The sequence below is a fragment of the Canis lupus genome, chromosome 14 (genome assembly GCF_003254725.2).
Source record: "Canis lupus dingo isolate Sandy chromosome 14, ASM325472v2, whole genome shotgun sequence".
NCBI classification, from domain to species: domain Eukaryota; kingdom Metazoa; phylum Chordata; class Mammalia; order Carnivora; family Canidae; genus Canis; species Canis lupus.
The window spans coordinates 23,493,933-23,507,309 of NC_064256.1; the positions used below are offsets into that span (position 1 = coordinate 23,493,933).

A 13,377-nucleotide genomic window follows, 5' to 3' on the forward strand; every position below is an offset into this window, starting at 1 on the left:
ATGTAGTGGCTGTCTGTTTTAACTCTTTGCTTTTTACTTTTGTAACCTGATGTGATTTCAATATTTACAAATAAGTAGCCATTCTGATAAAAAGACACAGGGATATTCATGAGATATTGCACAGTGTATTGCCTGGAATAAGAAATTTGTAAGGAAATCAGGTTTCTTTCTTCAAGTTTATACTCCTAAGCCCTCGAAACCTAATGCAGCAGTTCTATTCCCTTTCCAATTTTGAAAATAAACTTTAACCAATGCTTTCTGTTTCCCAGAATTTCTTCCTCTCACACTCTGGGGATCAAACTGAGTAGAGAAAATTGTCTACCCTAGTTAACTGGAGCCTTCAGGATGATCTTGCTCCATTTCCATCCAGTCCTGTGAGAAACCTGTAAAACCAGGGTGGACAGTGTGCCAGCCATCTAGGACAAAGGGTGCCCTAGAGTTTGTCTCAGAATCTCAGGGGTACTTTGGATTTATGATAAATCATCAGAAGCAAACCCGTGGTAGGATGGAAACCAAGGGCTCTACCAGGCTGAACACATTCCATTTCCTGGGTTCACTTAAGACTATACCTGTCTCATCCCGCTCCATGCCCCTGGATTCTCTCGTGGGGGATTATTTATGAAATGATTTCTGTTGAACTTGGGTGGGGGCCTACCCACGCAAACTCTTCTTCTGTTTAACCGAGGTTCACTGGAGATGCAGCACAGTCTACCACTAGGACAACATTTCTAGTGTCACTTTTTCAACTACTTCCCATCTGAGAGAGAGGGCATGAGAGACCCTCTATATACATGGTCTCCGATTCTGACAACAACCCAGCAAGACTGCTGCAGTTAGTTCCATTTTACAAATTAGAACCACTGAAGCTGAAGGAATTCAAGCATTAAGCAAATTACCTAAGGCCATACAGAGTTTATAGAACTGATACTCAAGTCCAGGTCTGTTTCTGAAAGCCATGTTTTTTTCTACTATAGCATATCACTTTTGATGTAATAACTTTTAGCTTTAGTGTAAGTTTGACCATTATGTAATTAAATTAAGGATGACAATTCCATATATACTAATTTGTGCTTGGGCATATTTAAAGTAATTTATAAAGACAAATGACAGTCACCTATTGGGAATGCAAAGCTTGAGAATGCAAAGCTATTCAAAAGATAAACATTGTATCTTCCTGCACATAAAAACAGATTTAAAAATTAAATTATAACCCCAAAGAAATGTATAAATCTTACCACCTTCCTCAGGTTTCATGTCTAATAGTTCATCTATAGGTCCATTTGAGGAGGGAAAAGAAAACAAAATTATGAGTCAGTTTCACTGTGTAAGGAGTTTGTCAAATTTATTAAAAATTAAGTCATTTTCCTTAATCTAGATTACCTGAGCATGCATTATGTGTAGAGCTTTTGTCTAAGGCAGATAAAACGCTTTTTCCATCTTCAGCTGTAAAAATAATACATGCATTTGGTTATCACAAATTCAGAATGGTGCATGTGTTCAGATTCTATTGCAGCGTAAGGTAAACACATAGTTCATCATGCAGAAGCAGGGGCCCTGAGATTACATTCTCCTCAAGCTGTTGGCTCTCAATGAATTCTAAGTTAACACCTCAAATCTTGGCTTTGTTTGGTAGTAAACCATGAGACAGTGACCTTAAAATTCTCTTTTCAAGCACAAACATGTGGCTTAAGTGATTGACTATTGATGGTACTATGAACCTTAGCCATTTGGGGCCTGGCTAAAATAAAAAAGGCAAATCACCAAGTGAAAGAAGTCAGTCTGTAAATGCTACATGCAACATAATTCCCACTATACAGAATTTTGGAAAAGGCAAAACTATGGAAATTGGAAAAAGATTAGCCGTTGCCAAGTGTTTGGGGGATGGAAAAGATGAACAAGGAGTAGTCACAGGGGAGTTGGACAGTGAAGCTATTCTATATAATACTCTAAAGGTAAATGCATGTCTTTATACATTTATCAAAACCTATAAAATGTACAACACCAAGAGTGAACCCTAATGTAAACCATGAGTGATAATGATGTGTCAGTCAGTATTGGTTCATTGACTATAACAAACGTACTACCCTGGTAGGGGATGCTGATAATACATATGTGGGGACAGGGGGTAGGTATATGGAAATCTTTGTACTCTGCCCAATTTTCTGTAAACTAAAAACTGCTCTAAATAACAAAGTGTGTGTCTGTGTATATGTGTGTATACAACACAATACAACAGCCTTAAAACTTGGTTTGCTCAGGACACCTGGGTCGGTTAAGCACCTGTCTTTGACTTAGGTCATGATCTTGGGGTCCTAGGATCTATCCCTGTGTTAGGCTCTCTGTCCAGCATGGAGCCTGCTTCTCCCTCTCCCTCAGACCCTTCCTTTGCTCATGCTTGTGCTCTCTTTCTATCTCACTCTCAAATAAAAACAAAACAAAAACCCTTGGGTTTGCTCTTGTGTACATTAGACTTTCTGCAGGTCACAAAAGAAAAGACAGATGATACTTCATTATGGTAGATTCTATTTTACGTATATATAATACAAGGTGATCAACATTTATAATCTCAAAATATTATGCAAATACCACAAAGAGGTGAACACACCACATAAAGAAAGAAAACTGGATTCTTCTGTATTATATTGTATAAATACATGACTTCTATTGATATGTAACTTGAAAACAAGTATAATAAACTAGAATTTATATTTTCCCTCAGAACTATAATATTTCTAGATTCCCACAACATAATTCATGCTGTCGACACCCCAAAGATACTAAGGCTGGAGGTGTGGAGCAACACCCTCAGAGAGCTCTTATGTGGCCACCAACATCAGGCTGCCTGCTTCTCTGTCTTCTTCTGCCACTTGCTCCCTCTCTCATACTCTAGAACATTCTCATAATCTAGAACTTCTGACCTTCTCCTGGTCCTCCATGGCTTATAGTCTTTGCTCAGGCTGTTTCTTTTACTTTGATACCTCTTGCAACAGCACATGACTTAGCTAGGTCTGTGATCCCCTTAAACAGGTGAGCTATCCCTATTGTACATGCCCAGAACTGTTGCAGCTCTTACCAAAGTTGGAGTTGCCCAATTACATGTGCAAATTATTAGATTACCACCTGATTCCCCTTTTGACTGTGAGCCCCATCATGGGAAGGGTCTCAATATGTCTGGTGTATTACTGTGTGCCCAGAGCCTAGTGCTGTGCCTGCCACACAGGCAGCACTCAATAAATATCTGTTGAATAGGCGTGCCTGGGTGGCTAGGTTGGATAGGTGTCTGACTTTTGGTTTTTACTCAGGTCATGATCTCGGGGCTGTGACACTGAGTTCCACATTGGCTCTGTGGTCAGCGCAGACTCTGCCTGAGATTCTCTAGCTCCACTTGCCCCTCCCCCCTGCTCACGTGTACTCTCTCTCTAAATTAAATAAAGTTTTAAAATAAATATCTGTTGAATAAATGAATAAATATGTAAATGAAGGTATACATGCGTGAAAGGATAACATGAAGCCAAGTCAGAGAGACAGATAGGTGAGAGGTTTTTGTTTTCTTTTGAAAGGCAGATGAGAGAAAAGCAAATAGAGCAGTAAAGTGGAAGGAGAATAAAACAGGTGAAGCAAATGGTTGGAAAGATAGGAGGAAATACAGAAGGAAGGCACAAGGTGGAAGAAAAGAGCCAAAGGGAAAGGAAGTCTCAGGGTCTGCTTGGCCTCCTCCTATATCCTGGAACGGCTGCCATAACAAAAGGCAGAGTGAGGTAGAGGCAGATATGCCCCCCACAGAGATCCAGGCTGGAACAGAGGGTTGGGGTAATTTCAGTTCTCTCCAAATCACCTGTAAAGCTTTCCCTTGCATCCCTGAGGATTTAAGTCCTAGTGAAAAGCTCAGGATTACATCACCTTAGTCCCACCACATTTTACTGTACTCTCCACTCCATTACGAGAAGAACCACTGAAAGAACTGGCAGTAATGGCAGGAGACCAGAATAGCTGACAAACCTTTCACAGCGAATTGCATCATCTACTAATGCTCTGATCACTTTTCCAACCATCTGAGGGTCTGTACACCCAAGGGAGCTGGTGTTACTCATTACCAGAGCAGACCCAGGAATCACCTGGAAGAGCCATGCCTGAGCTCTGCTCTCTCCATCTGTTCCCAACAAAGACCAACGCCCACCCCACAACACAGTGAAAACCAATTCACCTAATCTGATCATGTAATCTTATTAAAGCTATCTTTACAGCCCAAATGGCAGTTAGAACTAGTAATGGCAATAGCAGAAATGTTATCATCTGTTGTAAAAGAAATAGCTCTCTGTTAATTCTCCATTTTGGATGCTCCTCTGACAGGCTGCTGCTGAAGTGACTAATGGTGCTATTTTCTGGTTCACAATATAAAACCTCTCCCAATAATGATATATGGTCGGCAACAGTGAAAATTTAAAACTGAAATGCTAAGGAGCAAATTAATATAGAATTTTCTCAATTGGAAAAGAAAAAAGGTCTAGGAGGAGTCTGCCAAAAAAGAAAATGAATTGGTTGCTGAGCAGTACTTCAGAAGCAATTCTAAATAAAAATCAAAACTTACTCTTAAAACTAGAAGATTCCTTGTGCTGGTTTTCATCCTCTAATGAAATTAACCTTAAAATTAAAAAGAAAAAAGTTTATTAACCTAGTTCTGAAAATTTTATATTTATGTACAGCCAGATTTTCTGTACAGTGTTACTGTACTTATACAGATGTGTGATGCACATATGAACATATAGCCATTTACACACTACTCATTTTTTTTTACGAAGAAACATATCTGCTGGCTTTTTCTTGTGTTAAGGCTGGTCAGTAGCATCTTAACAGCTGAATTTGGTTTCATCATAAGTCATATATTCTGTAAATATCTAGGTGGACAATTAGGTATAATTAGGATAGATACTTTACAGTTATTACTTTTATTTTTTATTTATTTTTTAAATTTTTATTTATTTATGATAGTCACACAGAGAGAGAGAGAGGCAGAGACACAGGCAGAGGGAGAAGCAGGCTCCATGCACTGGGAGCCTGACGTGGGATTCGATCCCGGGTCTCCAGGATCGCGCCCTGGGCCAAAGGCAGGCGCTAAACCTGCTGCGCCACCCAGGGTTCCCCAGTTATTACTTTTAAAAATGTAGTTAAAAAACTGTTGGGCAAGCAGGTGTTTATTCTGATTCCTGCTACAATAGGAAAGGATACCCCAGGAGGTTAGCTAAATTACCTAAGGCTGAAAAGCAGGATCAGTCTCAAATCCAGAAGACTATTGCCTACTGAACTTTCACCACACATGTTTAAGATTATGGCAGAGATAGGTCACCACCCTGAGACGCAGCTGGTACCTCTGAACCTCCCTCAAAAGCATCTTTACCTGCTATTTTTGAAAAGATTCTTGCTAAATTTCCATTTTGCATTTAAAATAGTTACTGGATTATACTTTTTGAGCCTTTAAAAATGAAGTACTAAAATACTGGAGAAATCTGAAATTAAGGAAAACTAATCAAGACAATCTCAGGTGGTTTCTTTCTGAGTAAAGGCTAATACTTTATTTAGATTGTAGAACTCATTTTAGGTCCTGCCTCTTACAACACCAGGGGCTGTGGGCAGTCCCTTAACTTCTTTTGAGCCTTACTGCCATCATTTAAACAATGAGGAGAGGCACCTGGTGGCTCAGTTGGTTCAGCGTCTGCCATTGGCTCTGGTCATGATCTCATGGTCCTGGGATCGAGCCCTGAGTCAGGTTCCCTGCTCAGTGGGGAATCTGCTTGTTCCTCTCTCTCTGCCCCTCCCCTCCTTGTGCTCGCTCTCTCACACTCTCTCTCAAATAAATCAATAAAGTATTAGAAAAAAAAAAACAATGAGGAAACGCTGGCATCGATTACATGAAAGGTTGTTGTGAAAATGAGTAGAGATAACATATAATAAAGCACCTAACATTGCACTTAGTACATAGTAGGAGTTCACTATAGAGTACTAAAAGCATTACTTTTATTACCAGGAATAGGTTATACTGCTTCCCCCTAAAACAATCAGTTGTACTACATTCAGATCCTATTCTACAGTTGTTCCCAAAGTGAAGACAAGTGAAAACTTGTCTTTGTTCCTAGAAAGGAATTTTCTAGTATTTGCTTTAAAATGAAAAAGGCTTGGGGTGCCTGGGTGGCTCAATCAGTTAAGTATCTGACTCATGATTTCAGCTTAGGTCATGATCTCAGGGTTGTGAGACTGAGCCCACATTGGTCTCCATGATCAGTGGGGAGTCTGCTTGAGATTCTCTCCCTCTCCCTCTCCACCCTCCCACCACTAAAAAATAAATTAAATATAAATTAATTCATTTATTAATGAAAAAGGCTAGTGCTGGCAGCAAATATTTCCTTGGGAAACTTTATAAACACAGTAAAAATATAAACTGGTTTTACCACACAATCATCATCTAAATTTTTATGTGTACACAAAGAATCCCAAAGGGAGGTAAGGTCAAGTTCAAGACTAACCCTGTTCCTGCAAGCCTTGATATCTCAGTAGGAAAGGATATAGATTCACACTGAAACCTCCTTGCTGAATGAGATTAAGACACATCATGCACCACATATGTTGAAAAATTAGTCTCAGTATGTAAAATGACTGGAGGCACCTTCTTATAAAGTGGCAAGAAATCGAGATGGAGCAGTCACTTCCTGCACTCAAAGCTGCCCTTGCTTCACAGAGGAAACAAACAGAAGGTCTGAATAGCAGGAAACAAAATGTCAGAACCCAACATTTTTTGTATAACACCTTAGTACTATCATGTCTCTTATGAGGCAATTTTATAGGTTATCTCCTTCTATGAGAGAAAAGCCAGGGGTTTTCCTATCTGGGACAGGGTTTGGTAAATGATGGTAACAAAAGGACCAGATTGAGTCCAGCCCAAGAGAGCAGAATTTTGGGGCTGAGGCCACCAGACAGAGAGCCAATGAGCAGTAGAGACATGTGCCTTTTCTTATCTCAGTCAACTCTTCACAAGTTGCTCCTTCTAAGACCCAGAAATGGGTCTCTTATTAGGATGAGTCCTGGCCTAGCAGGAATATATGCAGGCAAACTTGGCTTTACTTTTAATATATCGACTCAGAGAAGTGAGGTAGTACAGTAACTGTCCTGTGTTTGAGACTCCCACAGACTTGGTCAGTGAGGTCTGTGCTGCCCTTGCCTGTGGAAATAAAGATTTTTGCCAAGAGAATTAGCCATGACTTACTGACTCGGCTCCTCCATGGTGGCCTCTGCACTTTCCTGCTGGGTGATCTTCTTCCTTTCTTCTTTCTCAATCAGTTTTTTCATAGGGTCTTGTAAGCTCTTGATCATGATAATGAAAAGGGGAAAAAGAAAAAGAAACAGAAAAAGATCAATAAAAAAACTCAGCTGCCTCTGGTCCAGAAACCAAATCTTGAATTCCAGGTTTAGGGAGGTTACCTTGAACCTATCAAGTAGACAGAAATGAAATTTTATATGTTCTCAGACCCATCTGAGAAATACTAGCCTATAAAGGAGAGTTCTTTTGCCACTAGATTTATGCTTTCCCCCTCGTGATAAGTTATTCAAAAGAAGGCCTTTTGGCTATTGCTAACTTTATTTTCCATCTTTAACATGCAGCAAAGATAAACATTCTGTTCTGCTTGCAGCCCACACACTGACAGAGTAGAAGCTTTTCTCCCCTAAAGATGAGACAATTTCATTTTATTTTTAATTTTGTTTGCGATTTTATGATCTAAAAACAGCTTCTGAAAAATAAGAGAAAACAAAACCTTTTTTTTAGAGGAAAAAAACCCCCACAAAATAGTAATTTAACATACTCTGACAAGTTAACTCCCACAAATGGACAGAGCAGGTGCATTCAAATCTTTGTAGATTAAAAATGAGTGGGAATCTTTTTACAGAACATAATTTCTTGGAATTATTATTCTCAAATTTTATTAAATATTTAAGGAAAGACTTTTTAGGTACAATGCCTAGAAACTGTACACCAGTGACAAAGCCTGAAAAGGCAAATATTTCCATAATAATTGAATAATGAGTTATAAAAAAAAGATCTCTACTTCTGGTCCTAATTAAACCACAAACCTACAAATTACACAACAAACATCTCAAGATACTTATCCTGCTTATAATCTTAGAACCTTTAAAATCTGTCCTTTGGGCCTTCCTGTCTCGTCCTCCCTCCCCTTCCCATCACCCACACACACAGAAGGTGGCAAGCATGTTTCCTACACCAACTCTGATAAATTGATGTTTAGCTGCAAGCTGAACAGAGATGGTTTAGAGACACTCTCCGCAAAGCAGAGCTGTGAAGGATGGTAGTGCCTGCTCTGGATGCCTGGTGGACACTAGTATTACGCTCCTACCTGCCAGCTCTGTCTCACTTTACTTACTTACTTACTTACTTATTTATTTATTTATTTATTTAGAAGCAGGCTCCATGCACCGGGAGCCCGATGTGGGATTCGATCCCGGGTCTCCAGGATCGCGCCCTGGGCCAAAGGCAGGCGCCAAACCGCTGCGCCACCCAGGGATCCCCTCTGTTTCACTTCCTATACAGAATAATCTCCCTATAACACCCAGGCAATCATGTTACCATTTTTCTCAAGAACTCATAGTAATTCCTTATTTCTTTCCACTTCTAGTCTAAACCTGCCTGATTTTAAAGATTTTCTAAAATGTGATCCTATCTTTCTCAGATTGCTTCCCACCGGCTTCCAAATGGGAGCTTTCCATTCACTTAGGCCTGTCTCCTCATCGCCTTCTGTGGGCTAACTGCTCCCTTTCTATCTTTGTTCATTCTACTTCTTTACCCAAAAAAGCTCTATTTGTCCACCCTCAAAAGTCTGACCAATCTTTGCAAAGCCCAGATCAATTACTGCTATTTTCCTTAAAGCTTCATTCACAAAGCACACCAAATTCAAGAAAGTTCTTCCATCTTCAAAGTGCATTTACAGTCTTACTCATAGTTGATTATATCTATTCTACACTATGTTTTGCTTAAAAAATATTTTTTATATTAGAAAAATAATAGAACCACATGTAGAATGCTTAGATAATTAAAAAGGAAAAACTATTCATAATTAGATTTCCCCCAATTACTTATTTATTTGTATATATTTCCTTTGTTTTTTCATATTCATACTACTTATATATAATTGGAATCATTGCAGATTGATGTCTTCTTAAGCAATTTAATATGTATAGGTATTTCATAATCAAAAACATTCATTAGAGAATATAAAAAGATGTTATATATCATAAACATTCAATATCAAATTAAAATTAAATATACAGTCATTCACCACTTTTCTAACATAAGGCCAAGGTTTTCTCATTGAATATATGTGCTATGATTGGAGTTCTGAAGCATTTACTTGCATAAAGGATATCCCTAAGACATTGCCATCATTTGTAATGAGTATTTCTGGACATTTAGACCAGTACACTCAGTTAACAATTTTAGAGCATTTACCAAGAGCCAGGTGTTGCTTTGGGTGCTGGGGACACAATGGTGAACAAGACAAAATTACCAGTTAGTGATGGATCCAGGCAGGGCATTAACCTGGGGGATACAAAGTGATTGGGTGATTGGGTCACTACTTCAGTTACCAAGAACGTTTTCTCTGGGAAGTGACATTTCAGCTGTGAATCAGATGACATGCAGGAACCATCCATGTACAGCTCAGGGAGACGTGGAGGCCTGAGGACAAAGGAAGGCCTAAAGGAAGGCATAGCTTGGTTTGTTCGAGGAATAAAATGAATCCACTGGGATTGTACTGTAGTGGGCAAGAGCACAAGTTTTAAGAGATCAAGATACAGAGGTCAATAAGGGTCACACAGGAGAACATTCCTTTACCCACATTCATCAATATTTTAACACTGTGCCCCACTGGCTTCAACATATTCTTCTGCCCTTTATATCTCTCCAATGCATGACAACTAACTGGGATCCATGATTATAAGCTGGAGGGCGAAAAGTGATAAAGGGCAGTACTGGAACAAATAAGGCAACTGGAATATGGACTGTAGTCTAGGTGTTCTTTTTAAAAATCACATATCCCAGAGAGAGAGAGCGAGCGTTTATTTTGGAAATGTGCAATCACAAGGAGAAGTTTAACAGATGTCAAGGACTTATTCTTTTCAATAGATCTGCCAATCACAGCATTTTATTCATACACACATACACACACACATTACCAATACCCCCACACCCCAAAACCCTTCCAGCAGCTTTATTCCCCAAAGAGTGGTCCAACCCTGGCCAAAGTGAAGCCAGGAGGAGTATTTTCAGCCAAGGTTCTGATGGCTCCAAGAGGCACTTTTCAATTCTGTGACACTTGTTCAGGCCTCCTGGTTTGCTCAATTATCTTCTCATTGTATTTCCTTTTTCTCAATCAGCACTAGGCAGGGGCAAGACATGTCTGGTCTCAGCCGGCTGTGTCTAGCTGCCACAGCGCTTGCCTAAGCCCCTGAGATGCCCTTGACAGCTCCATGGTTATCATCCCTTCTGTCTCCAGCCCGACCTCCCCTCATAACCACACTGGAGCAGCTCACAGACAATCCCTTTGTAATGTAAACCACTCCTTCCTTCTTTTCAACCCCTTCCCTGTTGGCCCATTAGCAGAGACTCAATTGTTGGCTCCCTGTCACAGTTAAGTCACTATTGTGCTTCACCAACAGAATGGCTACAGTTCCAATTGCTACTTTATTATTAATAATTCCTGTTACAATTGCTCCTCTTTTCCTTTGGATGTTGCCATTCAAAAAAGGTGCTAAATATGTACTTGCTGGTTGATAAATTAATGTACCTAAGGTTAAACTGTAAAAATTAGAGCTCTTTAGCTAGGAAATTCAAAGGCTCAGGGGAGTAATAGGAAAAGGTTTATAAAAACACAAGCAAAATTAATACTGAGTACCTGGGCTTATTTATTAAATGTTAGAATTTCAAATTAAGGGGAACCTTGTGTGGAGAATCTACCATCAGCTTTGTTGAGATATAATTCTTGTACCATAGAATTCCCCCATCTAAAGTATACAATTCAATGGTTTTTAGTATAGTAAAGAGTTGTGCAACCATCACCACAGTCAATTTTAGGAAATTTCAAGTGGAATCTTTTGAAGCAAGGAAGAGTTTTAGATCAAACTAAGCTAAATACTCCTCTATACAGAAAGGGGAAAAAAATTCAAACACATATGGAAATTGTTCCTTTACAAAGATGGTAAACAATGTAGATAATAAAGAAACTTAGAGGAACTTTGAAACCTCACAGAGGATGAATCATGGCCCTTTGCCTCTCTCAATATTAGACTCCTGGGTGTGACTGGCAGATACAGGATATTCTACATAGTGAATCACTGCTTTCTCCAAAATTTGATAAAAAGGTCCAAGTCGGGACCATGGTGGAGGTGAATTCTTTATAGTATTTTAAAGTCCATAACTCAGCTGAAAACAATTAACCCTATAGAATCTGTAAAAGTCAGGGGTGACAGCATTTTCTGTGTGACATGAACACCTGCTCAGGCAACATGAATCTAAGAGGCCTGGCTGACTGCACAGATGAGGCAGCCATCAGATGGAACTATTTTGAATCAGTGGCTGATGGAAGCCACATTCACATCCATGTCCAGAAATGAAACGTCAAACCATTCTGTTTCTAAACTCCAACCCCACTAGGTCCCTCATTAAAATTGCTTATGAAAATCACTATGTATTAGCAGCAATACAGAATCATATAAGACTGAAAGGTTTTGTTCAGAGGAAAGAATGTTTTTAGACTAAGTAACCTTTCTCTGTTTAAGGCTGCACTGACATGCTAATAGTTTCCATCAATGCTTAAATGGTTTCAGGAAGCACACACACAATATATAAGATCAGCGTGACAGAGGAAATGCGCAGACTGAGCTTGCAAAAGTGTCTTAGAAAGGAAACAGCTTAATATAATAATGGGAGTTACTACTTCCTGTATTAGGAAAATAAAAGCAACAGCAACATTCATCTGAATGAAAGCAAAACTACTCAGCAAAACAAATTTCACAGACAAAAGGCTAGCAGCCAACACTAATATAATGACCTAAGTTTAAGTTTAGCCTTGACAATTGAGTAACCTTTTTTTCTAATCTTTAATTACGACATCTAATTTTCTTAGGCTACTTTCCATTAATTATACTGTATGTATATGAAGGTGCCAAATGGTTATCTATAAAAGGAAATAGAAATGCTGAAAATAGTGAGGCATGTTTAAAAGATGGTGAACTCAGTTGGGTGTGTATGTTTGTGTTTATATAATTGGTAGCACATGAGGAATAAAAAGCAGAGGCTGTCATGATGTGTATGAGACACACAATTCATGGACTTTTAGCACACATGGCCTCCCCACCCATGCAGTTATAAATCTATAAAGATACTATATAAGGAGCACTGTTAATCTAGGATCAGAAGGTACTCTTGAATTGTACTGTAGAACAAAAAGCTAATAAGATTAGAGAAAAATAAACACAATCATAAATAAGATATGTAATCTTGTTCTTTAAAATATGATGGGAAATTGTCACCAGGAAGGCATCACAGGGTCCTGGAAACAGATGCAGTACGAAAATAGATCAAGTAGTGCTGTGACATGGAAAAGGGTCTTCACCCCTTGGGGGCTTCTGCGCACTCATCACAACAGTGGAGTTAGTTAATGACAAGTATACCTTCTTTGGAATACTGAGGATTAATGGAGAAAATGCTTCTGCACAGTATCAAGTTCATAGTGAGCAATCAAAATGTGCTTTCTTATCAATAATTTTTAAAAGTCTAAAAAGGAATTAGATGCCTTAAGGGCTCACCTTGTGTTAGATACTGCACTCCATGTTTTACACATCTCACAAAACCCAGATAAACACTGTCTTCCTGGTTTTTTGATACAGAAAGAGAGACTCAGGTGAAATAACTTGCTTAAGGCCATTCAACCATGAAAAAATAGAAGCAATATTTGAATTCAGGTCTTCAAAATTCTACAACAGGTCAAGAAATACTATTGAATAGCTGAGCCAAGAACATTTACTTAACTCCTTCACATGAAGTGCCAAAGGAGATCAAGAAGACTTCATTCCAAATTCTAAAAGAAGGGAACTAGGTTCCTAGGTATCTGACTTATACAGATGATGTTTTTCAACTATGTGCAAACATTTCAAAGTACTACTTTTAATTCACAGGTTACCTTCTCCTGTCCCCCTTGCCTCACAGCCCAAAGTCCCACCTGGAAGAAATGACACAGGGTAGAATGGGAAAGGCGTGAGCATCCATGTTCCCAGAGCTATCACATACTGGGCATGTGGCCTTGGGCAGATGACTAGATC

At 39.1% G+C, this 13,377-nt stretch overlaps 1 protein-coding gene across 26 annotated transcripts in view; it reads right to left on the minus strand.

The window, feature by feature from the left end:
- Positions 1-13,377, minus strand: part of ICA1 (islet cell autoantigen 1) — a 142,782-nt gene that overhangs the window by 21,069 nt on the left and 108,336 nt on the right. For all 26 annotated transcript variants that reach the window (XR_003145611.3, XM_049093634.1, XM_025471223.3 and 23 more), the window contains 4 exons: positions 7,256-7,353; positions 4,589-4,641; positions 1,381-1,443; positions 1,236-1,268 (listed from right to left, as the gene is read on the minus strand). Coding sequence is in view for 25 of the 26 variants with exons in the window: in XM_049093634.1 (XP_048949591.1) it covers positions 1,236-1,268; positions 1,381-1,443; positions 4,589-4,641; positions 7,256-7,353 (247 nt within the window). In the remaining variant the exon portion in view is untranslated. The remainder of the gene's footprint in view (positions 1-1,235; positions 1,269-1,380; positions 1,444-4,588; positions 4,642-7,255; positions 7,354-13,377) is intronic.